General features: G+C 43.3%; 1 protein-coding gene across 2 annotated transcripts; it reads right to left on the bottom strand.

The window, feature by feature from the left end:
- Positions 1-4547: 4547 nt before the first annotated feature.
- Positions 4548-21967, bottom strand: WFDC1 (WAP four-disulfide core domain 1). 2 transcript variants are annotated; one of them, XM_062586610.1, is made up of 7 exons: positions 21554-21967; positions 14867-15062; positions 14140-14223; positions 11491-11631; positions 9652-9693; positions 8310-8384; positions 4548-7241 (listed from the first exon to the last, which is right to left on the bottom strand). In XM_062586610.1, the coding sequence occupies exons 1-6, from the start codon at positions 21698-21700 to the stop codon at positions 8326-8328; spliced, it is 669 nt and encodes a 222-aa protein (XP_062442594.1). In that variant the 5' UTR covers positions 21701-21967; the 3' UTR covers positions 4548-7241; positions 8310-8325. The 2 variants fall into 2 exon arrangements, 1 of the variants encoding a protein (XP_062442594.1); XR_009959810.1 differs by lacking the exon at positions 4548-7241 and adding an exon at positions 10599-10912 and having other exon boundaries at positions 8345-8384.
- Between the last annotated feature and the right edge of the window lie 412 nt (positions 21968-22379).

The raw sequence follows: 22379 nt of genomic DNA, 5'->3' as shown, positions 1-22379 counted from the left end.
GGCTGCGGTTGTCAGCAACAGCTCAGGGCCCCCGAGGGACAGGGCGATTTACACCGTATCTGTGGGAGTTCGGTGGCGAAATGCCTGTGCACCCACGTATGCTCTTCAGCTCTTTCCTTTGCAAGGAGTTGGGCAGAAGCCAGCTGGCTCGATACAGCAGAGCGGGCACGGCCTGGCAAGGAGACAGCTTCTCCTGTTCACGCGAGCGCGGCTGCAGGAGCCACGGGCCCACGGTCAGGCGGCACCGATCCTCGCGCCCCTGATGGGGAAGTGGTGAAAAACGTCTTCCCCCTCTCTCTGCAGGGAGGAAGCTGCCCTGCATGGTCTCGTCCTCCTCCTTCTCCTCGGCACCTTCACCGGCCCCGCGGGAGCCGCGCCGCGCGAGCTGCCCGGGATCGCGCTGTCCCCGCCGCGGGGCTCACCAGCCAAGCGCCGGCAACGGCACGGCTAATTGAGCAGCAGGCTCTTGCTGCCGGTGCCCTGTTGAACTTCCTCCTCTTGGCCAAACCAAGATCTTCTGCTTGTGGCAACAGAGGCAGCTCTAGACGGAAAGAACAAAAAAAAAAAAAAAATCTAGAATATCTGTAATGTGGACGCGTGGCCAGCGGGCTGCACCCTCGGCTAACGCAGGTGCCCCTGGGTCGTGCAGGAATTGCAACCCCTTTGCTTTGGGGCGGAAAAGTGCCATGTAATTCAGGTGTCGTGGTCTCCCCGCCAGCAGCCCTGCACTCCACGTGAAACAATTTTATTTGGGCTCAGGACCATGGCCGTGTCTGCCACCTCTATACCCATTCAGCCCTGCAGCAGCATACTGCATTTTAGCATCGATACAGCTGAATAAATACAGAAAGAAAATGTAGTTATCTCTGAATACTCACCATGCATTCTGGCTGAAGCTTTATTTTCTTGCTGCCTCTGATTTCTGTCTGTTAGGAAATCTTATGGAAGATTCTTGTATTTGGCCTTATCATGGCTCAGAAAATGCTGGGAATAAATGGAATAAGGAGAATAATGTTAAGAAAGTAGCCCTAAAGCAAACTGTATTTCTTAATTAGTACAACACATAAAACTTTCATGCTAAGATATAACACAGAATTTCCAGTAATTTGATAAAATTTCAGTCAGTTTAACTAACTGCAGAAATTTCAATATTTTAAATAGGAAAGATTTTTTTCCCTCTGCTACTAACTCCTTAATTATTTAGCATCTCAGGGGTGAGGAGCAGACTTTCCTGGGATGCAGATATATGCCCTCAAAGTAGTCACCACTGACTGAGTAACGAAGGCAGGGTCAGACTCCAATTCCAAGTAGCTTATTTGAAAAAACTGTTTTTTTTTTTAAAAAAAAATAAAAACCAGCTATTATGAAGCGGCATACAGCAAAGTAGTTGTAATCTCAGACTAAGCAAAACCAAAAAAATACAGCTATGAGAGTGGGATGCTCTCTGCGTTTCCCAACTCCCACCTCTACTTTAGGGAAAACGCGTGCAGCCCCGTGGCCCCGTGCCAGGGCAGCACGAAGGTTTGGCTTTTTCAGCCAAAAGCGGCCAAAGCAGAGGGCTCAGCACCCCAGTGCTCCAGAGGGCCGCTCCATGGGCACAAGTTAGCTGTGTAATACCGGTGCCTCACCTGGGTTTCTGGCACCTGATTCCTTCTCCGTAACCAGGGGTTGTTACACTTCTGCTCCTCTTGTGCCACCTTGAGGGAAAAAAATTCCAGTGCATGGGCAGAATTTGCCAAATTTGCTGCAGCTCCCCTGTTCTGCGTTCATTCACAGGTCGTACCCTTCTCGTGCAAGGTATCTACTGCTCCCGGTGGGAACATGGTCCTGTCTATAAGGAGGTCTCTTGGCATAGCCTTCAAACAGAAGATCTGTTTAACTGGGAAAAGGGCAACACTGTGCCATGCCCCACAGCAAGAGAGGCAAGAGGTGGTATAGAACAGAGTTTTGTGGCGTAAATGCCCATAGCCAAATCCAGAAGTAAAGAATTAAGTTTTGGGTCCCGGTTCCTTTCCATCTTGTCAGTGCCAGTGACAAAGTCTAGATAAAAAGCTTTGCTTTGCTATTACACTATGGCTGGCCCTCGGGGTGTCATCAGGAAGGCAGAGGGAGTTTAGCGAAATGCCTCGGTTTCTGCTAGCATAGCCTTTACGGCTGACATCAGGAGACTCACCTGCTGGGGCGGCTCAGGCGGGGAGATGGGGCCCCCCAGGCACACCCCGAGCTTACAGAAACTATCAAAAGGCCGTTTTGCTCTACATAGCTTTTTTTCATGGTTCTCATTATTTTGTCTATGTAGAAAGGTAACAAGGAGAAAACAATCGGAAGAAATACATACTGACATACAAAAGGTGTCTTTCCTATTTGTATTCAAATGATGTTAAAAATCCTTTTCAATTCTCCTTGCTCTATTCTATGAGTCTAGCAAGAGATCTCTTCTGGGGTTAGAAAAACTGGAACCACTCTTAAAATGAAAATTGCCTCACTAGCTAATCTCCCAGGTCTCCTCTGCTTGTAGAGGAATGAGGAGCAGGGAATATTTTGACCAGCTAAGCCTCTTTTGCTGTCGCAGTTTGCCACAGACAGATAATAGCTGCTAACCTGACACCATCTCCGGAGAAAAGTCTAACCTGAGTACACAGTGCGACATGGGAGAAGTAAACAACCACATAAATGAACAAATCCCTGCCACAGAGGGTAGGAAAAGAAATTGCCAGTCTCCAAAGATGCTGGATTGTCTCAGCCTTGTAGATGCCTTCTCTACTCGTGAAGCCTTCTCAATGTAGCAAAAGCAATTACCCATCATGGAGCTTAATGGAGCTCTAAACGAGACAGGTCAACACCACAGGGTTTTTTGTTTGTTTTCTTTTTTTGCTTTATTCTCATACCTGCAAATTCCGCAGACTGTTGATCTAGAGATGCTCTCTGCAGTTTCAGTGCAGACCCTGGCAACGACTCCTTGTTACGGTCGCAAAAGTTAATTCAAGAGTGAAAAAAGTCTGAGTTGAAGTGCCAACATTTTCTACTCATTTAGGCCTTTTGCAGAGAATTCAGAAACAAGTACGTTGCTAAAGGATGCTATAGTACTCATGCAGCTGCAAAAGATTCAAAAGCAACTATAATGGCTAACGCAATCTCCTGAAACCACCAGCTGTTTTAAATCATATTTGATGCACTGAGCTGAATGCAAGTGAACCAAATTAGACCAGCTGAGATACAACTCTTTCTTGTAGATCTACTATAATGTTTCCCTCTGTTGATTCCAGCTGCTTAGTTCACAGATACACTTAGAGCACTTCAGTGTCTTCTGCATGAAAATGAAGTGTGATGAAAGATGCAGCCTCCTGTGCCATGGAGAATTTGCAGGCACAGGAGAACCTTTTCCTGATCTTTCTTTTCCTAAGCAGCCCAAAGAGACTGTAAGAAGGCCACCGAAGGTGATGGCTTAGATCCCACAATGTTTTCTACAAAGGCCATGAGCCAGCTAGACCAGCAAAAACTATATTTGCTTGCATTAAACTGGAAGCAAACTGAAATGAAAATATAATTTTGTAACGTTTACCAAATAAATCTTTCTCTTCAAAGCCAAGACACTTAGTCCAGCTCACACTTCACACCAAGAGGCATGAATTACATACGCACAGCTAGTAGACTCACCATCCTAACAGGCCAGATGACACTTGGCATGGTCATGACAAGCTCAGGTGGCTCTAAGGACACTTTCACAGCAAGACTGAACATCTACCACAGCACCTATTGCTACCTACCCTACTCTCAAAACTTACATAAAGCCTTTGTGAAACAATTAAAAAAATCATTCTCCTCTCCTTGGCCAAAGCACAGATAGTTGCTCTCTCCCTGTGGCTCCTCTGTTACAACTTCAAGGTAGACAGAAAGCGACGCAGAGGGACTCCCAGCTGCACCTACCTGGCAGGTAGAGCAAGAACGGCATGGGTGGAGCTGCTGGCAGGGCAAAGTCTCGCCTGCACCTAGAAACTCAGTGCTTAGCAGCACAGTGTGTCAGTGCCAGTCTTTCAGCTGCAGCGAACTCTAGCCCCACTGCTCACCCTGATCTGGTTTGCTTTTCTACCCTTTGAGCAAGGCCAGGTAAAACAGTGCTCGGTCTCCTGCAAAATTATCTGAGCAGCTGCTTGTGCAATGCAAACCCACCTGAGCTGACAGCTCCAACGCATCTGGTAGTGACCAGCATTTTATGAATGAAAAGGGAGGTAGCTGGGACAAGTCCGCAGCAAAGGCTGCCCTCCTCACAGTGCTCTCCATCAGCTCCCCTTAGAGCAAGTGAGATGAAGATGTCAAGAGATAAGTGAGCTGCTGACCCACAGAAGTGGTCCATCTTAAGAGGACAATGGTGGCAACAGATGTGTCTTGGAGGGGGTCTGTCATCACCTTTCCAGTGGAAAATATGACCTGTGCCTTTCTGTGCCTATGTTCTCCAAGCTTTCCCAATGACTGAAGTTTAAAACATTTGTCCTTTTTTACATAATTTAAAGCCAGATTTATGCCAAGAATATACAACTGAAACTAGGCATAGTTGAAAAATATATTGGACACTTTTTATTGAGCACCAAAGTCACAGAACCTGTACATGTCTGAACATCAAGTGCACAAACAGATACTGCCTAGGGGCAGCAGATCCTCAGCTGGTGAAAGGCAGAGCAGCTCTGTGGATGCTGCTGTAACACTGGAGGATCCGGAAGCCCACGAGCATTGCTAGCACACAGTGATACATGGAAAGTTTACTGTAGCACCAAACATGCTTTAAAGTGTACGTGGAACATCAAAAAAAAAAAAAAAAAAACCCTCTGCGTTACTGATTTCCTACTGTGCTTCATAAGACTGATGTTCAGCCACTTTCTTTGGAGAAAACAAGATCAGGATAATTCATTTGATCTGCATTTTTTTTTTTTTTTGAAGCACAACGGACTTCAATGGTGAAAACACAGCATTTATACAAGTTTCTTCTGTAGATTTTGTTTCTCAGCTTGACAATTAACAGTAACTTGAAAAGAAAAAAAAAATACAGCACCACTAGGAAGGAGGATGTCTTTGATAACATCCAGTAAACAGAAATCCATGAAGAAGTTATTAACTACCCAGCTTTCTTTTTTTCTTGTTAATTCATTCTGTAATTAGAAAATAACTTTATCATTCCATCCAGCAAGAAGGTCAGGTATGGGCTCTCTGTAGCTATGATAAAGCAGCCACTGAAGAGAATGCGTCCACTGAAGTTAACTACGTTTTTGGATGCTTTGCAAGATTAGGCTGAGATCTGAAGTTTTAATCTTGTAAATTCCTTAGTGCTCAAAACATGTTTTTGAACTGGATTCTCAACGCTTTTCAGACTCTACATGTTTTATACTAAAATAGAACAATTTTGCACTTACTCTTTGGTTATCAGCAGTAATGACTGAAAAATTTTGCTCATTCTAAGCAGAATTTGACTGAATTTTGCTGAAAAAAATCCAAACCGTTTCACTGAGCGGCCCGTAATACGGGCCTTACGGCCCGTGTTTTTGGTTACAAGCTGCAGTATTTTAAGATGTCAAGTAGTGTCACTCCAAAAAAGGCAAGTTCCTGGCCTAAATGAAGACTGGGACTATGAAATGTGGACTCCTGCCTTGTTAGCAGGAGTTAAGATATCATTGCATTAAGTTTTACAAGAGAATACTCTAGAAATAGTTCTGTGCAAATACAGTGTTGCACTTAATACATACAACTTGGAAAAAAAGCACAGAGAAATGCAAAGAGTTTAACAAATGGAGATACTCAGGGAAAGGTGGAGCCTTTCATTTGTTCCTTTGCACTGTAAAGCACTGAGGAATGTGTCTGTGCATGAAAGGAAACAGAAAGAGCCGTTTGGCATCTTTTATCTCTCCAGCTGCAAATGTCATATGCAACATATCAAGTGTTTTATAAGCGCCTTAGCTGTGGCTTTAACTGTTTAGTGAATGGAAACAAAAAAGTAGTTTGTGGGTGAAAGTAAGTGCTTGTATTTGTGAATTGGGTGTTTACATACACCACTACTATTCTGTATATCAAAATGCTAATTTTACGAAAGCACAGGGGAGGGATGTACTGAACAAGTGAGCAAAAATGACTTCTTTTGCCTACTGATTCTGACAGATACACCAAATGCGACTGCCCTTTTAGGGAGCTGCCAGAGGAAAGGAAAACATCCATGGAAATTTTGTTTTCCACTTTACAATGCTAAGCATCTAAAAGGAGCTGTAAGGCCCAAATACAAATAGCTTCTCTTTAAGGATTTGTGGAAGGCAACATAAAGGGCCAGGACTTCTAAAGAGCAGCTGCCCATCTGCCAGACAGTCTTTTTAATCACACATTTTTGTTGTGCTTTTGCTTTTCTAATATGTGTAATAAATATCCAGACTTCAGTCCTCCCGTTGAGGTTTTGCAGGTACGAAAATACAGATGTATACTTTGTGAGTATAAACTGTACTGGCTAAAAATAGCAACTTAAAAAGGCTGGCACGTCTCTGCCTCTAACTGCTTAGATATTGTAGCAAGAAATCTATTCCATCATTAGCTCTTGATCTATAGCTCACCAGACTGTGGAATTTAAATAAAGTAATTGGATAAACACATGATAAAATTTGTTTTGCTCCTAGCTCAGAGTTTCTCAGTTCTCAAGATTTTAGGCTTAGGCTTGTACTCTGGGTGTAAATCTGATGAATCCCAGGCATAAACAGAAAAAGAAGAAACCTGCAGGATTATGTCAAGCCATTGTTTGACACAAGCAAGGACTGGATTTGACCCAGGGAGTGTTACAGTCTTCCTTATTTAATACAACTTAGATATAATATTCAGGTCTGATTTGGACACCACTTCCTCCATTTTTATACTACCGAATTACCTTTGCGATGGGGAAACCTGAATTGGCCACATCTGAGCTGGCCACAGAACACGTTGAGGGCATGCTCCGTTCCAAGAGCCTGATAATGACCTTGCAGAGACCAGCGTGACACTAGTTACACCTCACCTGCAAAAGGACAACTCATAAGTGGTGAGGGATCACATTTCTCCCTCTGATGATAAGCTTAAAATACAGACTCATGTTTTTCCTGCATAGTGAAGTCTCTTTAGCACTGGTGGGCAGAGACCAGGGTAATGCTGGAGTTGTGTTCTTGGAGATTTAGGACCAGAATCCTTCCAAAACTAGTGGGTAAATCATTCCTTGAAAGTTGCTTAGCAGAGTGGTCCAGCTGGATGAAAAACAAACAAACAAAAAAAAGGAATTAAAATATTTATGCTTCTTGAGATGTTTGCACAGAACTTGTCCTTACGCAGCCACGTAATCTTAACAGTTGACCTGACGTAAGCACAAAAAGAACATACTTAACTGTTTTGTTTTAGTGACCGCCAGTTAAGCTCAAGTTTGCTTCAGAGTGGAGCTTAAACTGTTGAGAAAAATCATCTTATGACAGAATCTTTGGTATAACAAATATTTTCACTCTTGCTTAATTCAAAGCCTGATAAAATGAATGGAGCTCTTTCAGTTAGCTTTGGTCTGGCCAGATACGACTATGCTTATGCTCAGGAGTGGGCCACGCTGTTCGGTGCAGCTGCTGACACACAGAAAGTTACCCCTTGAAGTCACCCATATGGCTAAATATTTGCAAAAATGACCATTATTGCAATCAGTTTTTACTTAATTTACTTTAATTTTTTACTTCAAAAGTTTTTTACTTAATGCAGATTTATTTGCATTAGAATAAGGCCATAAACATGCCATCTGAGAATTAACTAAAACACTCCCAACACCCAACTAACATTCTATCTGGATAAGATAATTTCTATTTAAATGACTCCCCCCCCCACAATTTGTGGCTCACAAAATTGTGGTGTGAGGCTCACAAAGTTTTGCTGCATTTATTTTTCATCCTGAAAATCATGCTGTGCTCTAAAGACCCAGAAGGCAAGAGTTCTTCAAAGAAATCAGGTGCATTTTATGAAACCAGAATAAAAAATGGAGGGGAGATGGGAAAAGATGGGAAAGACATAGACATCTCCCCGGACAGTTTGCAGAGATCCAGCTGCAATGCCACAGGATCCTGAGACCCTTTTACAGCACCACCTGCCTGTCTGCATAGGTCTTTCAGCTCAATTCACAGAGACTGAGATACACATCTCTACACAGTTTTAAAGTACTATCCTTAAGCTAGCTCTGAGATGAGAAGTAATTTCACCGCAAACAACTATTTCTTTAAATAATTGTATACTAGGCACCACGTTTTTTCACCTAGTTGTCCCTTTATTCTCAGGGCACTTACCCAGGAACACCTCTCATTAGCCCAAATGCTTCTGCTGGTTTTTCACATAGCCGACCACATTGTTGGAACTGCTCCCTGCAAAACAAATATCGCAGAGTTAGACTTTATGGCAAATATTTTCACAAGGATTTCTAAGCACTACATTTTTACTGGTCTCAATATTTAGCAGTTCTCTGGTAGAGGTTTGCTAGCAGTCTGGACTGAGGATTGAAAATCCTTTTATAGTTTCTTAAACTAAGCTGGCCAAATCTGGCTGTTTGTAACTCTGATCATAACAAAGATGTTGTCTAGTTAGATTGGAGTATCACTTCCAATCTGACCTGATCACTCCCCCGCAGATCCAGAGTTAGTCCAGGGCAACTACAGGTGAAGAAAAGGGACAAGGTAAAATGAAGCTGTGGAGTGGAAGGAAAAAGAAGGCACTGACACTTCCACCCTCCCAAGATCTTGAGGCAACTCTGATTACAGCCAGTGAAGCACTGTGTTATTTGCTTTCACCAGAAAATACTCTGAAGTTTCTCTCATGCTCTCCCTTTACACTAGCAACTTCCTCCTGTATGAATATTTACACAGTCATTTCCTATTCCTCCTCTAGTCTCTCCTTCAAACTCTTTTGATACGGTGCCTTCAATAAAAAATGAGATGCTGCTGGTGTGTCGAGACTGACGCATTTCTAGATGAGCAAGATAGTCTCTTTTGCTCCCCATTGTCTGTATCCACGTGTTTTCTCTCATCTGTACTTGGAATTCATAAATTGGCCATGAATACATTAAGATGGGAAATCAGGAGCTTCCTAGCCATGACAGTGGAGAGTTTCTGGAAGATGGTCCTACTAGAAGTTGGGGTGCATAAAAGCTAGCCTTCTGGGAGGGATCTGATACCTGATGTGGTTGCAGATAAAAACAAGGGACTGACTCAATGGGCTCTGGATTTCTTTTATCCTACATCCCAATACTCTTAACAAGCCCTTGGTAAGAGACTCCGCTTTGACTGAGTTCTGTGTTCACCTGCAATGAGTCATAGGCCATGACCAAAGCTACCAAGACATACTTAGAAATAACCAAAGGGTATTGGATTGGGTACTTCTCACCCCCTGGGTAGGAACCTTGGGAGAAGGTTGTATCATTTAACACAGTCATAGTGGGCGATATCCGTCACCAAAAGTCAAATCAGGGCACTGCACCTCTTACAGTAAGATCTTTTGACAAGGTCATGGAAAGCTGAGACTAAACAATCTCTTTAGTTATGCACAGACCTTCATTTCATAAGCAGCAAATTTCCTTTAAGCAATGAAAAGGCTGTAAAGCTTAGCAACAGTAAATACTTCATGCCAACAACTTACCAAAATATTCCTTGTAATACTTATGCCTTAGGTTACGTCCATCTGAAAAAGAAGGTAATGAGAATGTATGAAGTCAGCCTTCATTCTGTATGTTAAGCTTCGTGCACATCATGGATAAATTATAGATATGGGAATAATAACCTCAAGCATGAAAACAGAGGATATCTGCAGCTGACATAGAGATATAGAGATAGGCTGCTATAAACTTCTTATAAAACTATTTAGAGTATTGAACTACACAGTCACAGTCCACTCTCCTTGAGAGTGGTTAACTGCTGATCACTAGAAGCTTACGTCCTTTTTGGGGAGTTATCAGCTAAGGAATCACAGATTTTCTTGAATTAAAGAAAATCTATGCACAACATCAGACCATCCATTAGTGTTCTGCAAAGTTCAAGTTCCAGTTAGGTCTTTTCTGTTCACCACTTACATTGCTATTTAAGCTCTCAGAAATACCTTAAGCTCTGGAAATACATTAGATTACTTATTAGGGACTTATTTAAATGAAAAGATACAAAAGAAGGAAATGAAAGACCTGAAATCTAAAAATGGAAAATTTCTTAGTCTTTTAAAGAAATAGCTCAGAGATCTGTTTTGATGCTTCCCTTGGCTTTTACCTTGACTAACTGGCAAAAAATGACCTTTCATGTTTCTACATTAAGGTGACTTGTAGCCTAGTCTAGATATACATATCTTGTCATACTTGTCAATGAAGTTACACATATTTAGACAAGTTATGAACTGTTCTGGAAAATAGTCTCGCCGACAGGAGCTCCTTTATTGGGTGAATGTGTCTAAGGGAAAAAAGGGAATAACGTTTTGGATGCATTAAGTAAAGTCTGAAGACAGAATTGGAATTTGAGACTTACACCGCTTAATGAAGTGTGTAGTAATATAAATATTTCTATTTATTGTGCAGCTTAATAAAGGAACATGCAGGTTATTACCTGGTCTACTTCCACTGTTGAAGAGGGGACAAACATACATGGTGTCCCCTTCTATGGGGCGGTATTCACGTAGCTCAGTCACTGCTAAGGGCATTAGAGACTTCGGCCAGGTGAGGCTGATTTCTGCAGGCTGGGATGATTCACAGCCAGCATTCACTCACTGAGGCTAGTGGTGGCAGGGGGAGCCAGTCCTGGAAGCACTGAGCCCTCCTGTAGTCTAGCGTCTTCCACATCAGCAGATCTTCAACACCTCCTCCAAGAACACAGCTCCCTGAGGTTGCCCAGGCAGAGAGCTTCTGCTCTGATCATCTAGTCTGTATTTGCCAAATGGTCTGATTTAATTTCCAGGTATCATCTATACATAGCTTGCCACTACTTAGTGGAGTTCTTTATTATCCTACACTGTCTTGGGGCTCCGGACCTTTGATCAGGCTAATATAGTTCACACAGCACACCCTTTATAAATCACAAAAACAGATGCCCCCAAATGTCTTCAATGACATACTGGCACCTTGGTAAGGTCACTTTTTGCCCTGGAATTTATGCCTTATGTTCATTCAGCTATGAATTTTTGTCTTGTGAGCTCATTTTTTACTTTTAGTAACTTAGCTTCATTTTCTTTTTTTACACCTAAACCAGTCACACGGTTGCCAGTACTGGAAGCAGAAAAATTTGGGTTTCAAAGCATGCATATCCCTGAGGCAGGTGAGAGCTGCTGCAGGCACCAGTGTTTGTAAGCTGCCAGCAGCACTATTGGAGCTCTGCCTTGGGCATTTGGATGTCCTGAAAACCTGGGAAGCACATAAAGCCAGATGTACCACCAGATCAAGCCATATCTTATTGTGTTTGCACAACAGAATGAGAAAAGAAGTGTGATTTCCAGCCAGCTGACCTGGATTTCCACGCAGCTTGATACACTGGCCCCTGTTTGGGATTCCTTCAGCAGTGTTGCCAGGGTTGATGATATGGCATTCGTATCCCGTGGGGCAATGCAGAGGCTCATCACCATCCTCGGTGGTACTGCAGGCCTCAGCTGGAAAAGAAGCCTGCAGGTCATACACCTCAGCTTTATCACCCACAGGTAGCCACAACGCGACAACATTGCCACCTACTTCTGAATCTTCTCCCAGAAAAGACCTCAGACTACTTTCCAAGGAAGGGTATCAAACAGCTGACACATCCGAAGAAGCCTGGAAGCACAGCTGAACTAGTTCACACCTTACATAAAAAACGACCTGTCCATCTCGATATGGGGAGTGCAGATCAGCCCAATTACCTCCAGTGCCACCATTCCCACCGCTTGTCATGCAGGGTCTGAGCAAGGGCTGGAGAGTGGTGAAGATGGATGACCTCTGCCCACCACATTATCACTGATGGGTACTACCTCCAAAATGTTATTTCCTCAGATTAGAGCAGGTGCAAATCTGTTGTAACTAGTGATTAGGGCTAAAGGAATCAGGGAAAAATGAGTAGGAAACTGGAGTTTATTACTTTGTTCTTTGCTCCATTCACTGATGAATTTAAACTTTGGATGTGGCTCATGATGGGAGAGGCTGTACCAGCTCCTGTTACAAACACAAGTATCGATTGCCTTGAGCCCTGGTATCTAGCAAGCGTGGAACAGAATAAGAAAAAAAAGCAAAACTCACAGCCAGTATTTGTGTACAATAAATACAGAGACTATGCAGGGACACTCCCCCCTTTCATTTGCTGGTATTTTAATTTCAAGGACTCCTGCTTTAAGTCTGATGTCATGACCGATGATTCTTGTTTCACTAAGTGCTCCATTTAGCTGTGATAAAGGTGATAGAATGAGATCAAATAATATAAGCATGACAGGAACGGATGAGAAGGAACCTATTTTATCTTATTTCTATCAGTGCAACCTCAGTGAACTGGAGGTAGAATTTTCTCTTGAAGAACTAGGAGCTTCTGTAACAGACGAGAACAAAGGTCCAGTGAGTCTGGTACTATCTGTGTAAGACTGGATGTTGGAGAAATCCTGGCCAGGAATACTATAACTCTTAGAAGATTTTTTCATTATTGGAATTCAAAGCCTTTACAAAAGGCTATACATACCCTTTTGTATATTGGGAAACTAAGGCACGTGGTGAGGTGACTTGTTCTGGATCTCCCTGTTGATCTCGTATGGGCTTGGGCAAGACTGAACTCAGATCTCACTTCTTAAATGATTATGTACTTAGAGGGAAAGTATCTCCTAGTGTTGATCTCCCTCTGCCTGTGAATGGTACCTGCAGTTCCTCAGCCTGGCATCCTGCCCTTTGACAGTAACGTCAAACTTGCGCTGCCTTTCTAGGTATTTGCAGTCCATCCTGGTTCATAACTTCCTCTGAGATGAATCAAAATTTCATGCACTACCAACTGCTCTTTAGGCATCTGACAGAAAGGCAGAAGAGCTGAATTTTGCCTCTGCTCTGGAGGTTTTCAGAGAGCTGAATAAAACAGTCAAGCCCTTCTATTTTAGCTGCAACGTGACGGTCACTTTGAAAGCTCTGATGTCACCTCTGCACTGCTGCTGTGCTCACAAGTCTGTTGCTGCGTGGCCCTTTGCACTGTCTAATGAGCAATTCACTCACTTTCCATTCCAACTGCTTGACTGTCTCTGCATGCATGAAAGCGCGTTTCAGGACAGCCTAGAGTTCTTGGCTGAGACCAGTTTTCCAGAGAAAGTAACTTATTGGCACTATCTCTGTCAGACTAAAGCTGATCAAAAACTAGAATAGCTGTTTTGTGAAGAAATCTAGAATTTCAGCCGTATAAACTGGGGGTGTCCTGCAGAAGAAAAATCCTCTTCCCACCTCCCCACTCATTCCTTTATTCATTTTGCAGAATTTGAAAAAAAAAACCTAAAAGATACTCCTATATAGAATTAACCCAAGAAGCCCAATCCGAATAGCAGTTCCCAGGCTTTGATGCTCCTTGCTCCATGTCACTGTGACCTATCTTCACAGCAGCTTGCCAGGGTTTTCATTCTGAGAAGGATTCAAACACAAGGAACTGGAAAACAGTGGAGCTGTCATTCTGAGACAGTCTGTTTGGTGGGACTGCTCTGGATCTGGACACCTCCAAATGCAAGTCTGCCCACAGTCTATTAGGAAGCTGGCAGAAAAATCTATGTATGTTGACAAAACTTTTTTCTAAATATATATATATATATATTTCTAATTATTTCAAAAATGGACAAAAATTCAGTTCAGTGGAGTATTCCTAGTGCTCTGCTGTCTCCAGGCTTTTCTCTGTGTGTGCATTTTGTGCTGGTTTGGTAGATCTGATCAGGCTACCCTAGGTCAGGATTTCCAGCCATAGCCATAAAAAGCAACTGATTCACAGCTCAGTAAACCTGCCCTCTTGCACAACAGAGGGTTAATTCCATAGAAACTCCAGACAAATACCAGCAGCTCCAAGCATCGCTGTCAAGCCTATACATGATGAATGTATTACTTTCCAAAATAGTGCTTTTTGCCTAACAGTGTTCAGTTACTCATATTGCAGAGAAGACACTTAGTCAAATGTACCGCACCTTGTAAGACCTCCTCAGGGCCATCCAGAAGCCACCCGTTTCCTCCCAGCCAGCGGGGTTTGGGCTGAACCAGCCAGTCTAGAACTGTAACAGATAGAAACAAGCAAATCAGACAGTCACGGAGAAACAGCCCCAGAGCACAGATTTATTAAAAAGTGACTGATTTTTCTCTAACAGCCAGTGATGAGGCTGCCAGGCTCCTGAAGGATGGATTTGGCTGGCCATTTTGTAGCAAGATGATTATATTCATGTTCCCACTGTCCCAGTGGTGAAACAACCATGGATGTTATCCAGGGTCCTCAGATCCTGGGGTCATAAAGGCCAAAGCAAGTGTTGCTTCTCATCCTATTTTCACATAGCATGGATGAGTTGTGATGGTTGTTGCTGCCTGGCTTCAATGAGCACTTCCTCACATTGGGGTTATTTCATTTCCTGAATATATACTCCCAGGAAAAGAACTTCTGAATCATCAAAAGATTTCTTGTCACTTGTTCTGGCAAAATTTTTGCAGCACCCACTGAACTTAGATAGTTTTACTCTCTTAGTTCAAGACTCATCGCACCTTCAGCTCCAGGAAATCAGAGCTATGCAACTGAACTTTCATCCGCGACTCACACTGAAACATGTCCTACCTGAGACCAGATGCACATGGGGACCGTCTGTCATGATTTCTGTATGTCTCTTGACATTTCTCTCTATCGCAGTTGGATTGCTGAGTCTACCCTACCTGGTGGTGGCTGTACGGACTCCAAGCAGGCATAGATGCAGCCGTTGTAACAGCAACGCTTGTGCCTTTCGCACTCTGAATCCGATCGGCAGCTGGGCACCTCGCAGGCTCGATCAGGCAAGGTCTGGGGTGGTGGGGGGCAGCGATCGTTCTTCTGGTAGTGGGCACTGTGAGAATGAAGAGGGTACTCATAATCCTTGCAAAGAAAAGAAAAGGAAACAAAGGTTTGGCACAAGGTGAATACCAAACATCCCAACAGTTAAACAGAAGAGGGAATTCCCAGCAATTTTCATTCTCCTAGGCAGGAGAATTAACTGTGCAGTTCTCCTGGACTTGCCTTCGACACACTGAAGAGAGAGTTATATGACCTTGCATTAGCACAGTACTTCAGCAACATGAAACAAAACTGTGGGCCTGATTTTGTATTTAACATCGTAATGGCAATGAGGAGGTGAAAATCCCTAAGATGAATTTTGCATTGGTCTTGGAAACAGAGAGATCCCAAGCATCATCATGATGAGCACCTTAAAACACTTCCATAGTAAAATACTTGAAAAAATGCCATTGTGCTTTTTGAGGTTACATTCCCAAAGAGCTCTGGAGCTAATGTCCTGGGCAGTGACTATCTCCCCAACAGGCTCTTTCTCGCTTTGTCACCTTCTCCTAAACCAGTGGTTAGAGGGAAGAGGTGCAAACCATTGGAAAGCATTGGTGCTTTCCAATATGAGGTCCTGGGCTGTTAAATTAAAGACCTTTTCTAAAACATGATATGATCTTGGGTGAGCTTAGTGTGGTTGACAGCAGTTTAATCGTAAGGAAAATGATACCATGACCAACTACAGCAAAAAGAGTCCAGCTGTTTACTGCACACCAAAATGACATGGGAGTTTTAAAGTGGATTAACAGGCCCAGGATTTTACCAGAAACATTTCTAAGAGGCGGCATTTATATAATATGATTCACACTGACGGCATCTAGCAAGAAGCCAGCTCCCCCCATCACAGGAAAACTGGTGAATCAGCCAAGCCCGTTCCTTTCTCACGTGTGGCTAAACAATTCCTCCCCCGGTTTGAGCTCTGTCCCTCCAGAGTAGTATAAAGTACTCAGAAAGGGCAAAATTCAGTGCACAGATTTATTAACCCACATTCATAAGCTCTGGTCAAATCAAAAGAAGGATTTTGAATTTGTGCCTTCAGCAGAGATCAGCATCTAGCTGAGGGTATAACGCGAGAGCTGCCATGCACCCGCTAGCCATTTGGTTTGAGTCCCTGTATATACTTGGACCCATCACTGTTGTGTTTCAAAATCACCAACAAACAACCGCAGTTGTTATTGCAAGAAATAATGTGGTACAACTGTCCTCGAGAGGGTCTCTAGGAAATTCCACCAGCAGGTTGTGGAGAGATTTGGGGTCAGACTAATACCCTTCTTTATCTAGGTGCTGCTACATCCTCACTGTCGATACACCTAAGCAGCCCCCGTGGAGCACGGCTGTCTTTGCGAAACAGCGTGTTGTCACAGATGTTGTCCAAGTAAACGCCCTAGGAGAGGCCCAAGGAAGCATTTCACAGACATCCAAAACCCGAATGCCCCCTTCGTAGTCTGAATACACCCAGCAGGGTTTGCAGCTAGAAGGAATAAATATTGACTGTCACTCAGATCTAGAGCAAGACTGCTTGCCAAAACTTTTCCTTCCTTTATCTGTCATTCTCTTTTTGCAATTTTTTCCTCCTTTTCTTCTCTAAGTTATGCAGTCATCTGTGCTACTGATGGGAGAAATGTTGCTTCCATGTTTGGCCATGTATTGTACCCAGTGTACAGTCCTACTGATAACGTGGTGATTCCTTCATCAAAGCTAATCTCATTTCTTTGTGCAATAGCTAGGGGGAAACAGAGAGCAGCAAAGTTCCTCAGATGCCTGATTTCGCAACCAATAATTATGTAGCGCAAACTCAGAATGATTTAAAGTTTTAATTTATTGAACCAGGTATATGTTAAGCGAAATGCAATCCTGGTTATATTTACAGTTGGTAAATAATGTGTACGTCTGTGAAAGACAGAGAAAAAAACCCTTTGATGCCTAATATTTCTACAAATGACAGACTCATGCCCTGTTCCCAGTATCAGCCAGGTCCTAATATTGATAAAATTTTTCCTTCTGCTTTTTCTTCAGCTGTTTCCTGCTGAACAAGAAACTCCTCAAAAACCCATCAGTGAGGCTGTTTTGTAATGAATTGATGGGCTGTTTGAAGCATTGGACAGGTATGAAAAAATCATTTAAAAATGTTGATGATATTTTGAATTTTATAGTGTAAAACAAGCTGTCTATTAGCACATTATCCCTGTTCTTCAAAAAGCTGAAAACACTCCAGCTTTGAACGAACGTGTCTTTGAACTGAAGATATTTAAAATACAACTTATTTGCTGGTAGTGTTTTCTAAATCCAGAAAACGCTTGGACCAAGTGTAATTTTAAGATATAAGATAGCATTTAACAGCAAACATCTCCAAACATTTCAACAGGTCTCCTTGTTCATGGAGATGTTCCTACTGGAAGGTCACAGTTTACTGCTCTATTTTTTGAAATGTCAGCTACAGACGGAAATGTAGGAATCAAAATAATACTGGCAAATAATGGATACATCAAAAAATAGTTAATACAGTTCTTTCACAAATGATTCACAAATCAGGCAGGACAAATTACAATGAACATTTGGCTCAGTGATTCAGATTTCCATTTAGGAACAAATTTTTAGCCACGTACCTTTACCCCTAACGTATCCTGCCCTTTCTCTCTGATCACTTATTGCTCTGAATCCCTTTGTTCAAAACCTCACGGCCAAGAAAATATTTTTGAAAATTTCATCTAATAAAACTGTTGCCATCGGTTCATGTACGTTAAAATCCTAATGGGAAATGGGATTTCCGCATTCACAAAACAGCCTTTTCAAAGTTGTCGCCAGGTATGGGTTACAGGGTCTTTTTAAATGTTCTCCTAGGATTTGTAATTTGGCTTTGAGTGCAGCTTGGATTTCTCAGTTTTACAGATTCTAGCAATTGTCAAAATTTTCTGCTTTTGAGAACATTTTTTAATTCAGGAGACAAATTGCTGTGAAAACTTATTGAGTCATTTTAATGACAATATCTGTGTTAAAGATATCCAGAAACAAAGCAAAGGGAAAAGTTCAGAGTTCAGCTGAGGAACCCTGGAAGCCACCAAAGATGACTAGGACAAATATAAATACAATCACTTACTCTCAATCTACATAGCCAATAGCAACCAGGGGATGCCACATGCCTCAGGAAAAGTCCCAGATCTCTGTTACATTATTTGCAGCTGAAACTGGACCGTGGGTTTGTGTCAAAGCACAGTTTTCTGCTAATTAGCATCCTGCACAGCCACCTTGTGAGCCCAGGTATGAGGTTTACTCCTGGCCCCTGGTCCCTAGCTCTGCCCTTGGCAGATGTTTCCAGTCAATGGCCATAAACCACCTTTTCTCTGAACAATAAGCAACGAGGAGGAAGTTAGAGCCCTATCAAGGGCATTTCTATCAAAGACCCGGCAGAATTCAGAAGATCTTTAATGACTGAACCTGCAAACATCAAATTGAAAGAGGACTGAATAATCTGAAAGACAATACCAAAACAATAGGAATAATATTTTCCCTCTATTCTGGATTAGTAGTTCTGGTGTCTACAGCCCTGGAAGACTGTTGCAACACTGGGGTGGGCTCAAAGAGGATGCTTGATAGTGACTAGAGGTCTGAAAAACAGGGAATATAGTGAAAGACTCGTATGCACTTGGGTTTCAAAGGGGAGGCTGAGAGCTACTCTGCTTATAGGTTACTCAGGCACATGCTGAAGAGAAATCTCATCACAGAAGGTGTCCTTATCTGGTAGTCAAAGAGTGTATCTAAATGCTGATGTACAACAGCTATCTGGAGAGTAAATAAGTTGGAAGAACATTACAGCAGGCTTGAGGATTTCTTCATTTCTGAAAATCTTTAAAAGAATGCTGTATTTTTTTTTCTGAAAGATTTGATGTAGTTGGTAACAGGATACATTCAAGATCCACCCCTGAGGTTTTCTCAGTAGAAATGTGGGTGTCTTTATAATGAATGCAAGCTCACTGACAACATGCTGGTTCTTCTCAGTTAGCTTCCTCCCTCTGCTCTTTGGAAATAGCCCACAGACTGTGCAGGGGACTCCAGAGCACCAGCTGCAAGTCACTGAACTTGATGAGTGTCCCTCTGACTAAAATATATGTATTTGCTAACAGCTGGAACCCTAGTTCCTCCACCCTACCTTGACTGCAAGTTCTTTCTTCTTATTCTATTCCCTCCCCTCCCTTCTCCATTTCCACTTGACCCCTTCTTCCAACCAACAGCCCTCATCAAAGTCAGTAACAAATCATTCCTGACCAGACGTTAAGCCAGTTCCTCACTGTAATTCATCCTCACCATTCTGCTGCCATCAGTTTGGTGGACAGGTTCCTCCTACTGCAGATTCCCATTTCTGGGACTCAGAGAAGGTAATTCTCAGTTCACGTCCTTCCCCTTGCCTCCCCCTACAGTGTGTTCATCAGAGACCTTGCCCATACTGGGGGTCCCATGGGATGTCCACAGCTCATCTCCCTGCACTGTACCATGAGTATCTCCATCCATTCTCTCTCTGTCCAAGTGACTCACAAATCAGCTGTTTGCCTCTGATTTTCTGACTGTAGGAACACAGAGCATTTGGTACAAAAGAGAGTATCTCTCCGAGAAACAAGAGGGCCTGCCAAAACAGCCACTCTCTCTGCAGATAAGGGAAAGGAGAGCGCACTGCTTCTTCCTTACAAGGCTTTCAAGGAGAAGGAAAAAGAAAGGCTTTTTCTGCTTTCCCTAGACAAAATGTTCCTGTCAATATGAGCAATTCTAGTTGAGTTTGCCAGATCAGTAGCACCTGGATTCATAGCTGCTGGAGAAAACATTCCTTTGAAGAACTGCACAATCAAAGAAGAGGATATATCCCTAAGGGAGTGGGCTCTGTGCCTTTACAGAACACATCCTCTGAAGATAAACGTGTAAATACCTGTTCTACTCATGTCCTACCTCTCTGGGTCTTTTAATTTATAGCCCCTACTGAGTTTGACCTTTGCATTGAAAAACAACAGAGGTGCATACTAATAAACTCATTTTCCAATCAGTGATTTAGCACTTCATCATTTGCCAGTTAAAATATATATCAGAAGACACTCTGTCCAAAAGGAGACTAGAATAAAGCAAATTTCTTGTTGGAAAATAACTGTGTACCTTTAAAATGTTAGTATCAGTTTGCTGCAAAACTTCAAGGAGACAAAACCACCGTATTTCATCTCATTCAGCACAGGTAAAACACATGTGCCACACTTCTGAGTCAGGAGTTACACAAACCAAACATATCTGTTCCCAAACAGATCACTCTGGATGTCATAGGCCAAAAAGCACTCATTTTAAATTAAAGCCTTTTTTGGTGGTTGCAGAAAACAGGTAGAGCAATCCCTGCTGCGAAGCTGTTTTTGCACACACAGCGGCTGGAGGTGTGATCCCACCCGAGCACGGGTGGGAGCCGCCAGCCCAAAGACGGGCATGGTGATGAGCACGGGTGGGAGCAGCCAGAACTGTCCCAAGGTTTTTGCCCCTGGGCTTCTAAGCGGACTTTATTGGATTAATTCAAAGCTTATTTTTTCCTCTTTAAACAGCAGGTTCTGAATGTCAAGCTAGTGAACTATTTTCTTTCTTTTTTTTTTTTTTCTTTTTTCTCTTTAAGATTTTTCTCTGACAGGCTCTTTTGGCCCACACCAAAAGGAGATTCAGCTTCATCCTGTTCTCCACTCACAGCAGAGCTGGGAACCAGGGTGGCAGCGTTCAGGACCTCCTGGGAGCATACCATACAGCTGGTTTTTCCCTCTAACACACTAGGTCTGGCACAGCAAGTGCTCTGCTACCTCCTGGGTACCTATGCCTGCGGAGTCTCCTGCCCTTCCCTGGGCCGTACTCAGCTGTGATGGCCTGAGAAGATGAATAAGGTTGGTGCCAGCTGACTGTGCAGGTCTGCGGAAAGGGAAGGCAGAGCCGTGAGCACGGGTCTCCCCCATCGTACGCCGCTAGCGTGATAGGCACGTTACACCGTGGCTCTGGAGATCTCGGCGCTCCTGTGATTCACACAGCCCTGGGGAATGCCACTATATGCTATCCCTACAGTATACATTAGCACTGGGAGCTGGAGGCATTTGCCCAAAGTTACCCCCCAAAACAGTGGAGGAAGCGGGCAGGCAACCCTGCTCTAAGTAACGAAGCAGACCACCTTCTTTTCAGTAAACCTATTCTCACGTACGTAGGTTTTGAACCTTCCAGGCACATTTCCCCTCTCCCCAGTCAGGCTTCCCTTGTTGCTCTGTGAATTTCCTGGGAGCAGCAGCGATTACTGCAACACCAATGGATTTCTCACCGGCTGAAGCGTGCCTCCATAAGTTTCCCTTTGCAGCAGCTAGGTGGCAAAAGTTTAGCACAGCCTGAGAAACTTAATGCAACCCTATTACAAAAGGACAGACTGCAGATTCAGACACTTCTTATTCTAAAAATCATACACTGGATGTAACGACCCCCCCTCATTTCACGGCAAACACCCCCAGCTCCCCCAAACAGCCCCGCTGCTAGCTACTCACATCGTATTTTTCCGTCATTTTCAGATGTAGAGCACGTTTCCAGAGATTCCTTGCACAGCCCAAATCTGGGAGTAAAACTAACACACACAAGGCTGCAGCGATGATCTTTCTACAGAAACGCATCTCTGACAGTGCCCTGGAATCCATTTTCCCAGTGCGAGATCAAACAGGGAGCCCAGCTTTCCAGGATCCAGACGATTCAGAGTCTTGGCAGGGAGGGAGGGAGACGGAGAGGGAGGGAGAGCGAGGGCTGATTGCTGGAGAGAGCTGCTTTTGCTGCGCAGCTTCTGGGAAGGGAAAGGAAAAAAAAAAAAAAAGAAAAAAGAAACACGGAGCCCACAGCAGAAGCCAGGAGCTGCTGTTGAACTTCCTTGCTCCAAGTTAGATCAGGTTCTCAGCTCATATGTTCACACAAAGCACATGCTCTCCTTGAATGATAGATGGAAAGATTATTTGGAAAGATTATTTTTAGACCTTTGTTCCCAACATCTGGCATCCTCAGAGAGCCCCATTCAAAGCCAAGGCGTGGGATCAGATGACAGCTGCCGCGAGGGGAAATAAAGGTCTTGAAGGGGTGGGCTCAGCTGCCTCTAGCAAACAGTTCACCAAAACTTTCTGGGCAACTTGGTGCTCCCTTTGTGTGCTTCCCACTGTGCCCTGAGCTGTGGTTTTGGATCATGTTTTGACAAAGTGATAACTTCATATGAAGACCGCTTGAAGGAAATGATTTAAAAACATGATAAACATGTAGAGGTTTTAATTACACCAAGCTGACATTAACTTTCTGCAAGTGATTTCGAAGAAGGGGAAGACGTGGCCATTAGGG

This window comes from Rhea pennata, chromosome 13 (genome assembly GCF_028389875.1).
Source record: "Rhea pennata isolate bPtePen1 chromosome 13, bPtePen1.pri, whole genome shotgun sequence".
Lineage (NCBI taxonomy): Eukaryota > Metazoa > Chordata > Aves > Rheiformes > Rheidae > Rhea > Rhea pennata.
This window is presented reverse-complemented; position numbering and strand designations above follow the sequence as displayed.